The 15,637-nt window shown below is 48.6% G+C and overlaps 1 protein-coding gene across 1 annotated transcript; it reads right to left on the bottom strand.

Annotated features, from left to right (window-relative positions):
- Positions 1–375: 375 nt before the first annotated feature.
- On the bottom strand, positions 376–14,299 carry LOC124054698 (SH3 domain-containing protein 19-like). Its single transcript, XM_046380999.1, has 17 exons — positions 13,707–14,299; positions 10,031–10,067; positions 8,529–8,569; positions 7,981–8,062; positions 7,398–7,536; positions 7,141–7,291; positions 5,834–7,066; positions 4,756–4,827; positions 4,020–4,245; positions 3,583–3,871; positions 3,265–3,465; positions 3,125–3,183; positions 2,800–3,023; positions 2,636–2,667; positions 2,204–2,372; positions 1,877–1,950; positions 376–1,745 (listed from the first exon to the last, which is right to left on the bottom strand). Exons 1-17 carry the CDS (start codon positions 13,795–13,797, stop codon positions 1,638–1,640), a joined length of 3,228 nt encoding a protein of 1,075 aa, XP_046236955.1. The 5' UTR covers positions 13,798–14,299; the 3' UTR covers positions 376–1,637.
- Positions 14,300–15,637: the final 1,338 nt, after the last annotated feature.

Here is a 15,637-nt window from a genome sequence, read left to right as displayed (position 1 = left end):
CTGTGCCGATCAACCGGACTCCACCGCACGCGACTCGGTTCAGAAAACAGGATTTACAACAACAACAAAAAGTCTTGGAGCAGATTCAGTTTTAAATACTTTGCAGCGTTGGTGCTTACGCTGAAGGTTTTACATTTCAGGAGCGGCCAGGACTTCGTAACCGACTCTTTAAGACTGTTAAGATCTCATTTTTTCAGTTGAAGTTTGGTTCCTCATCTTCAAACTGCTGGTATTTTAGAGCTGATTATTTCTCACAGCCTGAAGGCGTCGTCACGGAAGCCAGACGTGACCAGGAAGCCGCGCCTGACAGTCCAGACTCAGGGTCAAAACTAAAAGCTAACATGAGGATGTTTAATGCAAAAAGAAACAAATAACTATTACTGAGAAGTTTTATTTGTATTAAAAAGCTGGAATTTGTGGTTATACAAACACGTCACATCTCCCTCACACACACACACACACACACACACACGCTGCAGGTCGTTACGTTTGTACACAGAAAAGTCTAAAGACGCCACGTGGAGGATTTTTCTTAACGTGCTGACACCACAAAACGTGAATGCAGTGAAAGCAGATCTCTGACTCATCATCATCATCGTCATCATCGTCGTCATGATGTCACAGTGAAATGTAAGAAGCAAATTCAGCCTTTTCTGCCAAATGAAAGCAAAAGTTTAAAAAGTTCTCCGTACACAGGAAGTCAGTGTTGATCTGGCAACATTTAACATGAGGCAAAGAAACAGGAAGTGGCAGGAATGAGAGGTTTTCCTTTCGAGGACTTTGACCGCAGGAATTCCTGGTCATCGCTGCTGATTTCCTGACAGCACGGACAGAAAATACTCCACGTCTGGTCTATGACATGAAACACTCGACGAGACTCTGCTGACGAGTGCGACTCGCGTTCGGTCTGGAAACGTGAGCCGCTGTTTTGCCAGCAAACCGTCATGGCAGCCGTTCGTGTGCGACTAACTATTCTAAACATGATGCGTTTGAGTACCGAGTGTGAGCTCAGCGACTGGCTGTTTTTGAAATGTCCTTTGACTTCAGATCTCTGAGCGCCACGAGTTAAACTTCCTCTGGCGATACTGAATGGGTTTTTGATCTGTGGTTCACTTTGTAAACGGCCTGATCGCCTCGTTTACAGCCTCCTAACACACTCGCCGTTTGTCTCGTCAGCTTCGTACAAGAGGCGCTGCGATTATTTGGTTAATCAATCGCAGGAAAGTTAACTGCCTTCTGATAATCGCGTTAATACTTTCAGTCACTTTTTGAGTGAGAGCGTCGACGTCAGATGTTTCCATCAGTGCAGGGATTCAACAGGAGAGAAGAGTCAAATCCAGTCCACAGGCCGAAAGCACCGCCGTCGCTCCTCTTCCTGGTCGTCATGGCGACAGTGAGCACAGCGAGGATCTAACTGGCCAGAGGGGCGTCGAGTCAATTCAGTAACGAATAAGAAAAAACAAAAAGGCGTAAAAACTGAATGAAAAGTTTTGTGAAAAGGCTCCGGAGCAGAAGTGACGCATGCGCCCATGCAGGTAAACCCTCCGTGGCGTCCACAGGTGGGAGTCCAGTCCCGATGGAAACCAACCAACCTGCCTGCGGCGCGGCGTCCCGTCGGCCGCGTCGAGACCTCCTCGTCAGAGAATCGAAATGTAGTTTTTAGGCACGATCCCACGCTTCCCGTCCACGACTCCCAGGATCCACTGCTCGTCCACAGACTCCACCTGCGTTATGATGTCACCGACCTGCAGGGCGAGGACAGACGGAGGTGAACATGAAAACACTCTATCAGCTATTTCTGACAGAATTCACTGATAAACTGATTTACATTGACTGGCCTAAATAAATATTAAATTTGACACACACACACACACACCTTTAGTGTGAGCTCGTTCTCACTCTCTGCTGTGAAGTCAAAGTTGGCTCTGCCTTTGACTGCTGACTGCTGGACTGGAAACAGAAAGAGGAAGCTGTGGTTAGCGAGCTGATGAAGAGAGGAGGAGGATATTCACACACACACACACAGCTGTGTAACAGATGCGAGTCTGGACTGGTTTTATTGGATCAACATAACTTCCTCTTAATGTTCCACATAAAAAATGTCATAAAATCAACGTCTAAAAGTTTTAAATGCGATTCTGCTGTGTGTGTTTTTTCTGGTGTACTTGTGTTGTGTGTGTGTGTGTGTGTGTGTGTGCTGTACCCTGGCAGGTCTGTGCGAAGGCAGCAGGGTACAGCCCCTCCCTCCCCTCCAGTCTTCCTCTCCTCCACTCAGCGTCGACGTGCTCTGTCACTTGGATCAGCGCCCCCTTGTGGAAGGAAAGATCCTCTGCAGTCTGACCAGGGAAGTCAAACAGAGCCACAGCCCACTCCTTCACACACACACACACACACACACACACACACACACACACACACACACACACACACACACACACACACACACACTATCAGTTCTTCTATCAGTGACTTAAAATAATTTACAGTTGATGTTTGTGCAGTATTTAAAAAGCCATCCAGTTCTTCCACTTTTCTTCAATGAAAACAACTTAAGACAATGAGGGGGCGTCATAACCACAAGAGTGCTGTCTGATCACGCACACACACACACACACACACACACACACACTCTCACCTCTGAGTCAGCGTCCTGAGACGTCTTTGGTGCTGTTGAGACAAAAAGAAAACACCCTACAATTACTTTCAAGTCTAAAAATAAGAAAGCAACGAATCTGCTTCAGCCGCTTTAAGGAGGACACAGTTCATCACATATAAGGTCAGAAGGATGTTTGGGCTCACTTCCTGCCAACGCCGGGTTCGCCGTTTCCCCGGCTGACGACGGCGGGAGCGGCTCCACCACCTCGGTGAAGTTGAGCGGGAATACCCCGATTCGCCCGTGGATCTGGCCCCGCCCCCACTCCTGCCCGACGAGCTCCAGCAGGACGATGACGTCGCCCTGGGAGAAGGTGAGCTCGTCATCCTCCTCTCCTTCGTAATCAAACGAGGCGACGCACCGAGGACCGCTGCACGCATCGAACAAATAAACACAAAATGAAAAAGCTGCTCGCCTGAAAACCACGTAGTTCTGAGTCTGGTTCGTGGTTTGTGACGTGGTGCGTCTCACCTGACAGGTGGAGGCTCTGGCTCTTCTTTCTGCTCAGCGGGCTGCACAGGCAGAATGGACTAACACGAAGAGAAAACTCACGTCAGTTTATCAGTTAAAATGAAAACCTAAAACTGGAAGATGTGAGCTCGTTCCTGTACCTGAGAGTCTGGCAGGCCGAGGTCCTCCAGGGCGGGCTTTGATTGGCTGTCCTGGTCTGGAACAGGCTCCGGTTGGATGTCCAGGTCCAGCAGGCACTGTGATGGGTGGATGAGAGGGGTGACAGCCGTTTGACTCCTCCCGTCGCCTGACAGGTGCTCTGATGGACTCGGGTCGTCCAGGACGATCAGGACTTCCTGTTTCTGAGACATGAAGATAAGAGAAGACAAACATCAGAAATCTGTGGCAGCATTTTGAGTGTGTGTGTGTGTGTGTGTGTGTGCGTGTGTGTGCATGCGTGTGTGTGTGCGTGTCCACACCACGTAGCTGCTGTACAGAGGGTGTCCAGGTTTAGGGCGGGGGGGCAGAGGTGGTCCCCTCTTTGCTGCTCTTTGAGACTGCATCTGATTGGCTGACACAGAGGAAGTGGTGTTTGAGGGTGAAGGCTGGCTGGCTGTGGGAACAGAGGGGGCGGGGCCGGTTTTGGCAGGAGGGGGAGGAGTCATCTGGTTGGCTGAGGAGGCAGAGGTGACGGCTGGAGGAGGCGGGCGCCCAGGGGTGGATTTGATTGGTGGAGGACGAAGAGGAAGGAGCTTCGAACTGGAAGGTCTGGAAAGAAAAACGGAAAATAAGTCTTAATATTGTGATTAACCCGACTGAGATAACCTGCTGAGGACGGGACTGAGCAGGACTGCTGGTGTAACAACCCTGAGAAGACAGCGGCCTCGTCTGAACGTGGACTCAGTAAGACTCTTACCGTGGAGGCAGAGGAGGGTCTGAGGAGTTCGGCTCTTCAGCACCGGCAGCTTCCGGTTTGGTCTGCGTCACGGGGCCTTTCCTCAGGGCCGGAGCCGGAGGTTTCAGACCCGGGGCCGGCCCTGAAGGTCTGGAGGCTGCGGCGGTGGCAGCGGGTTTGGGCGGTGCAGCGTTGGGATCTGGAGGCGGCACTGAGGCCCCGCTGGGTTTGGGGGCCAGATGTGGAGCTGGAGGTGGAGAGACGTTATTCACATCAGAAGCTAACGTGAGCTGATGGCAGTAAAGAACATTTTAAAGGCTCAGCAGCTCTGAATGAATAAACAAAAATAAAAACTTCACACGAGGTTCATGTTGCAGCCGACCGAGTCCGGCTTGTCACATAACGTCGTCAACTCTGCTAAGCTGACCAATCACACGGCTCGGCAGAAAAAAAAAAAAAAAAAGACGACACACGCACGTTCAGAGCTGGCAAACAGACACACACACACACACACACAGTGAGACCTTTTTACTTCTCACACAATCACAGCATTTTTCTTTCACAAGGTTTGGACTGAATAATACAACCCCCCTCTTTGTGTTGCACACACACGAAAGCCCTCAACATGTTTGCATATTTCTGCAACATAACGAGCTGAGCAAGATTTATGTTGTTAAGGTCTCAAACACTCCATTGTACTAAAGCTTCATCCAGCTTACACATAAACACACACACACACACACACACACTCTCTTACCGCTGGCTCTGCGTGGTGAAGTCAGTGCTGCCGGTTTGGTTGGGACGCCTGGACGTCCACTTCCTGCTTTCACTGAAACAACAACAACAACAACAACAAACATCAGAATAAAGTTTTATTATCAGAGAACATTTTAAACAAAAGAACAAAAAGAAATCAGACAGAGACGCCATTTTGGTTCACGTCATTGTGATTTGGTGCTGCTGTCAGGAGCAGCTGATTTAATGTTTAAATCTTTTATTTACTGTTAAGGTCATATTTAACTGCTTTTGACATCAGACAACAAGTGAACAAGATGGCAGGAAGGGAGGAAGAGTGACTTCCCTCTGCAATTCATCGTCACATTTAATGTTGGCAGCAGAATTAAGCGAGAAGGAAAAAACTTCTGCTTTTAGTTTTGACATGTTGCTCCTCACGGGTTCACAGTGTAATTAAACTGAAGCAAATGGAGTCTGATCCCAGCCAGTATGATGTCAGCAGTCAACAAACTCCAACAAACCCATCAACTTTATCACGACTGCAAGCGAGCCTGAAGTTCAGCCAACATTCAAACTAAAGCTTATCAGCGGCTGCTGCACATTCAGGGTATCTGCTTGATAAGCAGACCGTTTCAAACTCGTGTAAATATTTGTGAACAACCTGAGAGTCTGCACACGTGCAGTTCAGCCGCTGAGGGAGATAAACTTTAGAGGCCAAACTTCACAACCACACGACTGTCTTACAGACGGACAGTCCGGTCACTGGAGCGCCGCAGGGTCAAACCCACGACGGCCTCTCAACAGGCAACACGTCCACGTTCGGCTGAGCTCTGATCTGCTTCAGGGACACTCGAGGAGACCAAACACTGATGTTGTTTTTGTTCTGTTTTTAATGTCAGTTTCCCAAAGCTCAGCGTGACTGCTCGTCCAGCCAAGACGTTTAGTTTACCATCACAGAACACTAAAACACTGCAGAAGCTCAGAGACTTTTACAACAAATTACTTGAACTGTTCCAATTTGTTTTTGCAGTTCCTACTGGCTGCCTGCAGGGGTCAGTAAAGATCACAGTGGAAATGCCACCGAGCAGAACGTCACTCACCAGTTTGGTTTGCGGCGTCCTGCGTCTCGTCACTTCCTGTCTGAGCTCCACCGCTGACCTCCACAGAGGGTCTGGGGGGAAGAGTTGGGGTGCTGTGCCCAGCTGCGGGGCTCTTATCCTGCTGTGGAGCTCCTATGCTGGCCCTGGGTGCGACTGGAGGTCTGGGTGGAGGTTTGGGGTTGGATAAGGTAGGAGTCTCACTGCCAGAGGAGGTGAGTTTGGGAGGAGGGGGCCTGGGAGCCGGGACAGGGGCAGACGCACCAGACTGGACGGTTTCAGCAGCCAGCTGCGGTTTTGGTGTTATTAAAGGTTTCTCAGTGTTTTTGCAGGGTTGGGGTACCAGAGCTGGAGCAGGTTTAGGGGTAAAAGAAGGTTCGGCAGCACTTTGAGGAGTTTCAGTTGTTTTCGAAGCCTCAGTGCTGCCCGAGTCTGCTGTCAAACCACCGTCCTCCCAGAACACCTTGCTGGATGGTTTGGGGGCGTGTGAAAAGTTTTTGGGTTTCGGGGCAACTGTGGGGGGCACAGACTTTGCTGGTTGTCCCTGGAGACGAGGGCGTGGCCTGGGTTCCGGTCTCTTTGTGGCAACAAAGTCTCTGTTGCTGGCGTCTCCTCCGCTCCCCTCAGCCACCTGCTGCTGCTGCTGCTCAAACGCTTGTATCCTCGCCCGCAGGGTCGCCATGTCCTCCTCGTCCTCGTCTCCCTCGTCGCTCTCTGATTGGCTGTGCCCGCTGCTGTCGCTGCGCCGCTCAGGGAAGCCCCAGTCGTCTGCGCTGAAGGCCTCGAGCAGCTCCTGAAGGTACTTCCCCTGCCTCGCTTCCTGGTTAGCGTTGTCAGTTTGTGCGCGGGCGGCTAGCGTGGCCAAACCGTCCTCACGCAGTTTCACCAAAGTCTGAACTTTGACCTCACTGCTGATTGGCTGCACGCTGAGCCTCGTACGGGGGCGTGGCCTGGGGCGCTCCAACGGGGCGTGAGAGGAAGTGGCAGGGGGAGCTGTCGCGTCAACAGGTGCAGAAGACTGATCCCACTGGTCGGACTGATCAGCAGAGGCTGAGGTCAAAGGTGAACAAAGCTCACTGAGGAGCTCACAGCACGGCGTGTGAGCGGTGGTGTGTGCGTTTGGTATCACGCAGTCAGGGGAGGTGGATGCCGATTGGCTGGTGGTGACGTCTTCAACGAGAGACGGATTGGGGGGGTAAGGGACAGGCGGCCGTGGTGGTCTCGCTGGTCTTCTCACTGCACACAAACACACAAGTGAGTCTCAGACACACAAACTATAAGAAAACACACACACAGGAGCTTCCTCTCACCCTGTGAGTCTTGGGGGTCGGGGGCTGATCCTGGGTCAGTCTGGGTGGCGATGGTTATTGTAGACGCAGGACACGATGAGGAGGAAGGAGCAGGAGGAGGAAGGAGCTCCTGTGTCTTCTCCTTGATCACCTCCTCGTAGGAAGGAGGAGGCTGAGGATGAGAAACACACACAAAGTTCATTTTTAATCCGGCTTCTCAGTGAGCCGCTTTCCTTTGCATTCTGAACGCAGTGAGACCTCGACGTGAACGGGGTCACCTGTATGGACGGAGGGATGGTGGGTCCCCAGATCTGCGCAGCAGGAGGAGGAGGAGGAGGCGGGAATCCCCCAGAACCTCCAGGGAACCAGGATGTGGAGGCCAGCGGCTCCGCAGACAGGATGGTGATCTCTGGTCGCCTAGCAACAGGTCCCGATAACAGGAAGTCACCGACAGAGCAACAACAGGAGGATCAAGGTGACAGGCAGAGGCGTGTTTTCAAACACATCTCACACAAACACAGCAAGCAGCAAACGTGTGCAGCAGAAAACAAAAACGCAACAAAACTCTTAACAGGTTATGTTCCTGCTGGTCTAAATCCAGGAATTATCCAAGCATGTGTGTGTGTGTGCGTGTGTGTGTGTGTGTGTGTGTGTGTGTGTGTTGCAGGGAGGAAGAGGGTAGTGATGAGCTCCTCATAAGACAGCTTGTTTACCGTCAGCAGAAACGGTCCCGCTCAGTGTTGACTAAAAATACTCGCTTTTCCTGACTTGACAAGTTGATTAAAGAGCATCAACATAAAAACGCACGACAGAGCAGGCGAAGAACCCGACTTCCACGTGTGGGATGAACACTCGTCTCACCTCCTGTCTCTGTCCCTGTCTCTGTCTCTGTCTCGCTCTCTGTCTCTGGACGGCTCGGACAGAGACGTGGTCCTGGTGGAGGCTGGCAGACAGGAAAGCAGAGACGTCAGTTTTCAGGCAACAAAGCGAATAAAAGCAAAGAGCTCAGGTTTGAAAGACGTGAAAAGAAGGAAATACATCTTCAAAAGCGTTGTACATTCTGTAGTAATAATGTAGTAATACTGTGCGTTCCTGTTTTAAATAAAGGGAATGTAAAGGACTACTTAAACAGTCCAGTTTTGGGAGTGGCATCACTGATTTCATGAGCCCATAAAAAGGTCAAATTTTCCATTTCTAAAAAGCCAAACGTTTCCAGATCTCTGCGACACCTTCTGCTCTTACAGCTCGGCTCAGAGTTTCCCATCGGGTCCCAGCGATGAGGGACCCCATGAGGCTGAGAGACTGCTTGTTTGGACTCGTGTGCATTTAGAGTTTTGGGTCGACTTTTGCTGAACTGAAACGGAGACGCAGAACAGGCAGAGAAGAAGAGGGACTTCATGGGTACTCACTTCTCTTGATGGCTGCCCTGATGGACGAGAGAGGACCCTGGCTACAGAGACAGGAAGAAAAGGAAGAAAAATGTTGTTGTGGTTAACGGAAAGTCACCAGAGTACCGCCTCTACCCAAACAGCTTCTCATTTTGTGGGCTATTAAATGTTGGTTTTACCCTGAACAATCTGCTCACAGCACATTTTGGTAAACTCCCAGGGAGACGAAGACATTTTGGAAAATTCCTCAGACTGGGAGTGTCCATCAAATTCCCAGACCTCACCTGTCTGAGGCCCAAACCGTCAAAATGATCAGACAGACGGATCCTTCAGGAACTCCGGGACGAGCCAGGAGCCTGAAACTGAGCCGAGGTCGCCAGGCGGGTTAGGAATCACCAGAAGAAGAAGCAGACTCGGCGAGACCACAGAAGGCGGTCAGGGGTTTTATACTTTCTTTTTCCTCTTAATCGACTTTCAGTCTGTTTTGTCTCTGACCGTCTCTCTGCCACAGAGCTGTTAACCATGAGCAGACACACATGACTCAGGCCTGACGCTGCCCAAACACACACACGCACACACGCACACACACACACACACAGCTTTCCTTTGAACAGGGGTGGAAAAAGCTCCTCTTATCCTCTACTTTCAAGTCTTCCCTGTCAGAATCAAACATGGCTGAAAATAAAACACAGCTTTTCTTTGTTTGGACTGTTTTGGAAGCCGTAGTTTGAGTTTTTACTGATGAAGTCCTTCTTTGACAAACTTGGCCCATGACATCATTTTGCAGTTCGATGGCCAGCAGTTAGACTGGAGACCGAATCACGACTTCAGATGGCAGCGAGAGAAGCGAAGGTTTCGCCGTCAGCGCACTTCAGCCACTTCAACTTTGGAAATAGTTGTTAGCAGATCGTTTTTAAATGTGTGTTTTCACGCTCAACAACAACAAAAAAGTCCTCACAGCCGTCACACCGACTTGAGGTAATGAGAACACACCAGGGCTGACTTCACTCAGTATTTACGTAAACACCTCAAATTAAAGCCTTCACTGTGATCCCGTCTGCCGTTTCTTACAGTCACTTTAGTTCCTCTTGTTGCCATCTTTTCAAGCGAAACAGACTCAAACTGAGGCTCGGTTTCCCCCGTAAACACACACACACACACACACACACACACACACACAGTCCTTAAGCCCTGTGACTTCTCCAGCTAGTTGCTATGCCAACCGGCCAACAGCCAAAATACTTTCAGGAGTGTGTCAGACCCAGAAACCAAAGAGGAGAAAAGTAGTCCCTGCAAGTCAGCGAGGAAACAGCAGAAAATAGTCCCAAGCTGGAGTTCAAGAGCAGGAAATGATTCCTGCAGGGTCGTGGGAGCAGCCTGAGTTAATTCAAAGCTCCGACTGCACATGGAAAACACAGTCACAAGCACTGAATCGCTGATTTATTCTCTACACCAGCAAAAATCACAGCTTTCCCAAACACCTGGACATGTCGGTGCCAGGTGAGAACAACAAGGAGTCTTACCTGTGACGGTGCTCCGGCTTACGCCTGTCAGGACGACCTGCGAAGACAACGAGACGGAGAGCAGTCAACATGGATGCGTGAAGGCAGATTTCCTGTATGGGAGAGCAGCATGCAGAAGGTCTCAGGTGTTTCTGCTTCCTGTGACAGAGCTCATGAGTGGACGTCAGGTTTCATTCACTTTGCAAAACTGACACACTTTCAACGCGTGTAAACTTCCCAAGATTAAAACAAAAGAGTCTGCAACCAACAACTATTTTCTCTACCGATTAATCTGCTGATTATTTTCATGTTGTCACCATTTAGTCAATAAAGTGTCTTCAGACGGCTTCGTCTGTCCAACACCCACAGACTCTTCACTTCCTGCTCTGATTGACTAATTGCCTTTTACGAGTCCAGTTTGTTTGAAAGACAGAACTGAAAGTCGTGGCTGGAGCGCACACAGAAAACAGCGCAACCTACAGGATCTACATCCAAAGAGAAACCGAGGACATCCCCGTCCCTGTCCACCCTGAGGGACAGGTGAAACACCCCAGGGAGGAGGACCGAGGGACGCTGAGGAGGACACAAGTAAACAAAACGAGAACTTAAACCTTCTGTCCCCACTTTCTCCAAGCTGAACAAAGAGAAAGAAGGCAGAGGAGAGGAAAGGTGGTTCTGCTGTCTCGGATGCACAGCTGGACTGTTTTTCTGCCTGTGTGTGCGTTTTTCCACTTCCTACCTCCCTCCCTCCGTCGCTCAGGTCAGCCTGCCGTCCACACAGACCGAATGTCTGCAGAAAATCCAGCAAAGACACAAAACACTTCTGTCTTTTTCTTCTTTCCTTCCTCCTCCACTATGATAAAACTTTATCTTTTCTCTCGTCTGTCGTCTTCTTCTTCTCTTACCCCCACCTCTGTCTCTCTGTCTCTCTCTGTGGGTCTCTAAACTTCCAACCGGACCGCCCGTCCGTTCTGATTGGCAGGGAGCATCCAGGAAGTGAGGCCGCGATTGGCTGCTGCGTGATTCTGCTGGAGTCATCAGGAGTTTTAACACTTCCAGATGTTAGTCCTGCAGCTCTGCACCGGGGCTGCGTTCACACACGCTCATGCACACCGAAGCAGTTTTTTCCTCCTCTGCTGGCTGCGAGGAAGCAACAGGTTATGAGTCAGCAGCCAGAGATCAAAGCTTGAATGGAATTAAATGAATTAAACACGAGGCTGCCATAATAATTTGGGATATTAACAACGAAATGAGCTCACACGTGTATGTGAAAGATGCTGCGTCACTAACTCAGCTCATCGTTTGGCTTTTACTGTTTTGTTTCGGTCGAGCGTCATCAAACTCACTTCCAGACTGAGCAGCAGTTTTCACCAACTTCGCTCAGCACCAAACAGCACACAGACTGCTGCCAATAAAGTTTCCTCAGGAGAGGGTGGAGACCAAAGCAGAGCAAACTGGACTGATTTTCATCAGGCAGAAACACGATCGCAGCTGCCGCTCAGGATTATTTTCAGTATTGGTTTGGTCTGTTTATGTAACAACCCACATCAATTATTACTTCTTTTGTCCAACCACCAGTCCAAACCCCCAAAACTCTTCATTTACCGTCAGAACTGACAAAGAAAAGCAGGAAGTCCTGACATTTCTGCTTTAAAAACGACTGAAACGATTAATCGATTATCAGAGTAGTCGGCGACTGACTTTCTGATTGATCGCGGTGTTGTTGTGCAGACACACACTTTGCCGCGTTCTGGCAAACGCTCACTAAGCTGGGACACTCACATGAGGCGTTTACCATCTAAAATCTGTGTGGGAAAGAAGAAAGCTGGTGAGGGATCTGCGAGAGGATGACGTTCAGCTTCAGCTCCGTCACTTTCATTTCTCCATCTGATAAACATTTTGATGGAGCTGCTGAGGAGAGGCTGGAAACAACAAACGTCACATGCCAGAGAAGTGAATCACAAGCTGCCTTGAAATCCTCGGAGAGACCAGAAACCACAGCGCTGGAATGCAGCTTAATGTTGTGTCACCAGCTCGGTCCGCATCCAAATGCTGTTACGTTCAGACGCACATGAAAGTTTCCTGCTGGTTGGAAACTGTTGGTGCAACTCCGGTGACCCAAAACGCTTTTCTCAAGTTTACAAAGTGTGAAACACGTTTGATGGGAACTCGGTGACCTCAGCTCGTCACGATCACATGCCCGAATTTCATTACACAACAACAGCTGACTGAGATCCCAGATCTGAGAGCTCGGACCGCCTTTAAAGGGACAGTTCACCCCAAATTCAAAAAAACAGTGGATTTGGTTTTGGTGTGAGCAGCAGAGTTTTTAGAGTCTGGCTGCAGGGACGTCTGCCTTCTCCTGAATATACTGGAACCACGTGGCACCAGATGGGGTGAACTGCCCCTTTAAACGTCCTTCTTGTTGTGCTCTTGGTGGTGGCTCCACATCACTGACAGGCGGTTTTGTTAATTGATGCTTTCAGAGTGCAGTCAACCCGACTGACATCGCCTGAGAATGAGTGTTTTGACGCTGAGGAGGACAATTTTATCTTCTACTGTCACCTTTTAAAAGATTTTAAAGCACTTAAAATACAAATCAGGAAGCTTCAGTTTTTATTATCATCTAATTGCTGTGGTGAAAACCAAACCACTGACAGGCAACACGGTCCACAACAACCCGATATAATCAAAGCCACCTGCATATGGAACACAGGGACGGTTTCCTGTTTGGAAAAACACTCGGGGATCTGTTCAGAAAGATACCCAGAGGCTTGTGTGGGATGGTGCGCTTCACACACTGAATTACAAAGAGCCTTAAGAGTCACGCTGAACTATAACTTTGTGTTTCCCTGAACGAGACGGAGACGGACGGAGACAAAGAGACTTGTGGAGTAAACTAATGGCCGTAAGTCTTGGCACAGGCCTGCACCCGTCACAGTGGGGAGTGTTTACGCCTGCATGTGTGAACTTTGACCCACATGGTGAGGTTTCTGCCCGTTGGCCCACACTCTCAGAGTTCATTTCACTTTCAGTCTGACTGACTTCTTTTAATTCACATCCCCCCCTCAGGTAAAACACGAGTACTGAGTTATTTGTCGAATATCCACTCGGCCGCTTGACGACCTGCTGACTGGTTGGTGAATAAAACGTGCAGAGGCGACATATTCAACCTGCTTCTTTTGGCTGAAATGTAGAGATAAGCTGTTTAATATCGCACAAGTGAAAGAAAACTGTAAATATTTACATGTGAGAAGCTGGGGCAGACTTTTTTGCTTTCCCTTTGACACTTTAAAAACTCTCCTACATATTTCTCTCATTACAAACTCTACGTGACGCAGGCCACCTTGCAGCTCAACAATGACGTCATACTCTGCGTGTTAAACCAGCATTTTTAATCCAGAACAACTGAACAAATATCAGTCCTGTGAAGGATTTCAGAGGGATACTACAAATATCACACAAGTGGAAGACCACGAAGGAGTAAAAGTACTGTAAAATACCAACACTCATCCAGATTACCACAAAAATACTGCAGTTCCACATGGAGGAACACCACAGACAAACCACAGGTGTTCCTCACGACAAGTTAAACCAGTGACAACTCATCTGCCCCACAGGTGTCGATACTTGGACTCGAGCTCAGGTGGGATCAGTCGGAAACACACGAGACGACTGAACGTTTGTCGCCGTTTACCTCCGGAGCTGTTTGGCTGTCGTCGAACCACTTGTTCCCGGGTGTCCCTCATCGCGTTTTCCTCCTCTTCCTCCGGTCGTGCTTCGGCCATGTCTCTTGTCCTGCTGCTCACCGCTTCTCCTTCTTCGACCTTCCCTTCTCCTCCTCCCGTCTACCCGAGGAAACCGGAGCCGAGTCAAAACGGAGACAGCAGCAGCAGCAGCAGCATTGTTATTCCTCCGTTTGGTCGGTCGTCGCTAACATCCACCAACAACAGCAACTCGGGACAAGTTCACCCCAACACCGACAACTTTACGCCCGAAACGCCTTCCATGGCCGCTTAAACGCTTCGGCTCGGCGGTCGGCGGCTTCCGCGGCGCTGAAACGTTTAAAGACTTGTTGCTACTTGACGTGTTTGGCTGTTGTTGTGTTGGGTTTCGGTTGAAGACTTTCTCCAAGCTTCCCGGTTTGACCACCACCACCCCCTCCCGGCCGCGAGCTCACCATACTGAGCCGCACGCGCTCCGGCTGCGTGACGTCACACAAAAATGGAAATAAGCGGGGGAAAAATGGAGGATAACAATTAGCTTACAGGTAGCTAAATAAACCTCCCGTGATCAGCAGTACAGCAGTATCACCACCGTGTACAAATACTCAGTTACAAGTAAAAGTAAATAAATCTAAGTAACGCTGCACGCTGAGCAGGCCGTATGTTAAATTAACTTAATTTATGTCTATAGACCATTAAATACCGGAGGAAACTTTACAAACTTTGAATTCTGAATATTTCATGGACTTTCAGTTAAAAACGCACAAAAATGAAGCGGGACTAATTCACTTTACACGTGAAAAGGCTGCGTTGTTGTATTTGGTTCCATAAATAATAAAATGACTTTTTCTTTCTTTACAACAACATTAAACTGATCTATAATAATGTTTTTTCCACATTTCTATAAGTACCTGGGTAGCTTTTCTTACTTTGATTTCCCAGCAACTTTATACTTAATTGTTAAATTGGTAAAAGTCACACTGAGTTGACAATAACCATATGCACGGGGTAAGGACACTTAAGGTACTTCACTTTGATCGCATCTGTTTCATCTGTGGTGTTTATTAGTATTTTACCTTAGAATATTCTGAATAATTCTTGCTCTTAATCAGATATTTGCAGTAATAAGCTACTTTACAAGGCAATTATTAAACACACTCACATAATACACTTATTTTGAAAGGGAAACAGTCCCTTTCAAAAAAAGTCAAGTATTCCACCTTAAATGTCTAAGTTGTGGTGAAGGTGATTACTTCTTCCTCCACCGTCAGTCACAATTGGTAATCAATTTTAGGCAGCAGCCCGAGGCTGAAGAGGAATTTAAACAAAATTTAAATTTACATGTTTAAATAAATCTAAACAGATCATGTCCACACAGAGGAAAACTTCCTCACACTACATTACAAACGTGCACTTTTCTTTTCCAGCAGAAGGAGCTGAATTGTAATGTGAAATATGCACATGAATCTATAAGCAACAAATAGTCGCAGTTTCTTACTGGTGCCTATAAAATCACGGTGCCTTCTGGTACGACTGACTATATCAATAAATATCCACGCACAACTGCTGCTGAACGAGAGCTTTTCCCAGGAGATTTAAAATACAATTAAATAATTAAAACAAAAACCACACAATTAAGAAGTAATGTAACGGTTTGACCAGACGATGTCGCTGTTGAACCGCCTGGGATCCTGCTGTCCTTTAACACCAGCTTCTGATCTGCGTTTCCACGGTGATTAACGGGGCCTCGTTAACAGAATCACCCAGCAGGAGGGATACACTGTGTGTGTGTGTGTGTGTGTGTGTGAGTTCTCACATTATGGGAACTCATCTCTATTTTGGTGTCATGTCCCTACATGATAAACAATTTCATTTTAAAGTTAACTGTGCCAGCATTTCTCAC

This window comes from Scatophagus argus, chromosome 23, assembly GCF_020382885.2.
Source record: "Scatophagus argus isolate fScaArg1 chromosome 23, fScaArg1.pri, whole genome shotgun sequence".
NCBI lineage: Eukaryota > Metazoa > Chordata > Actinopteri > Scatophagidae > Scatophagus > Scatophagus argus.
The sequence above is the reverse complement of the archived record's forward strand: the minus strand, read 5'-3'. Positions and strand labels throughout refer to the sequence as shown.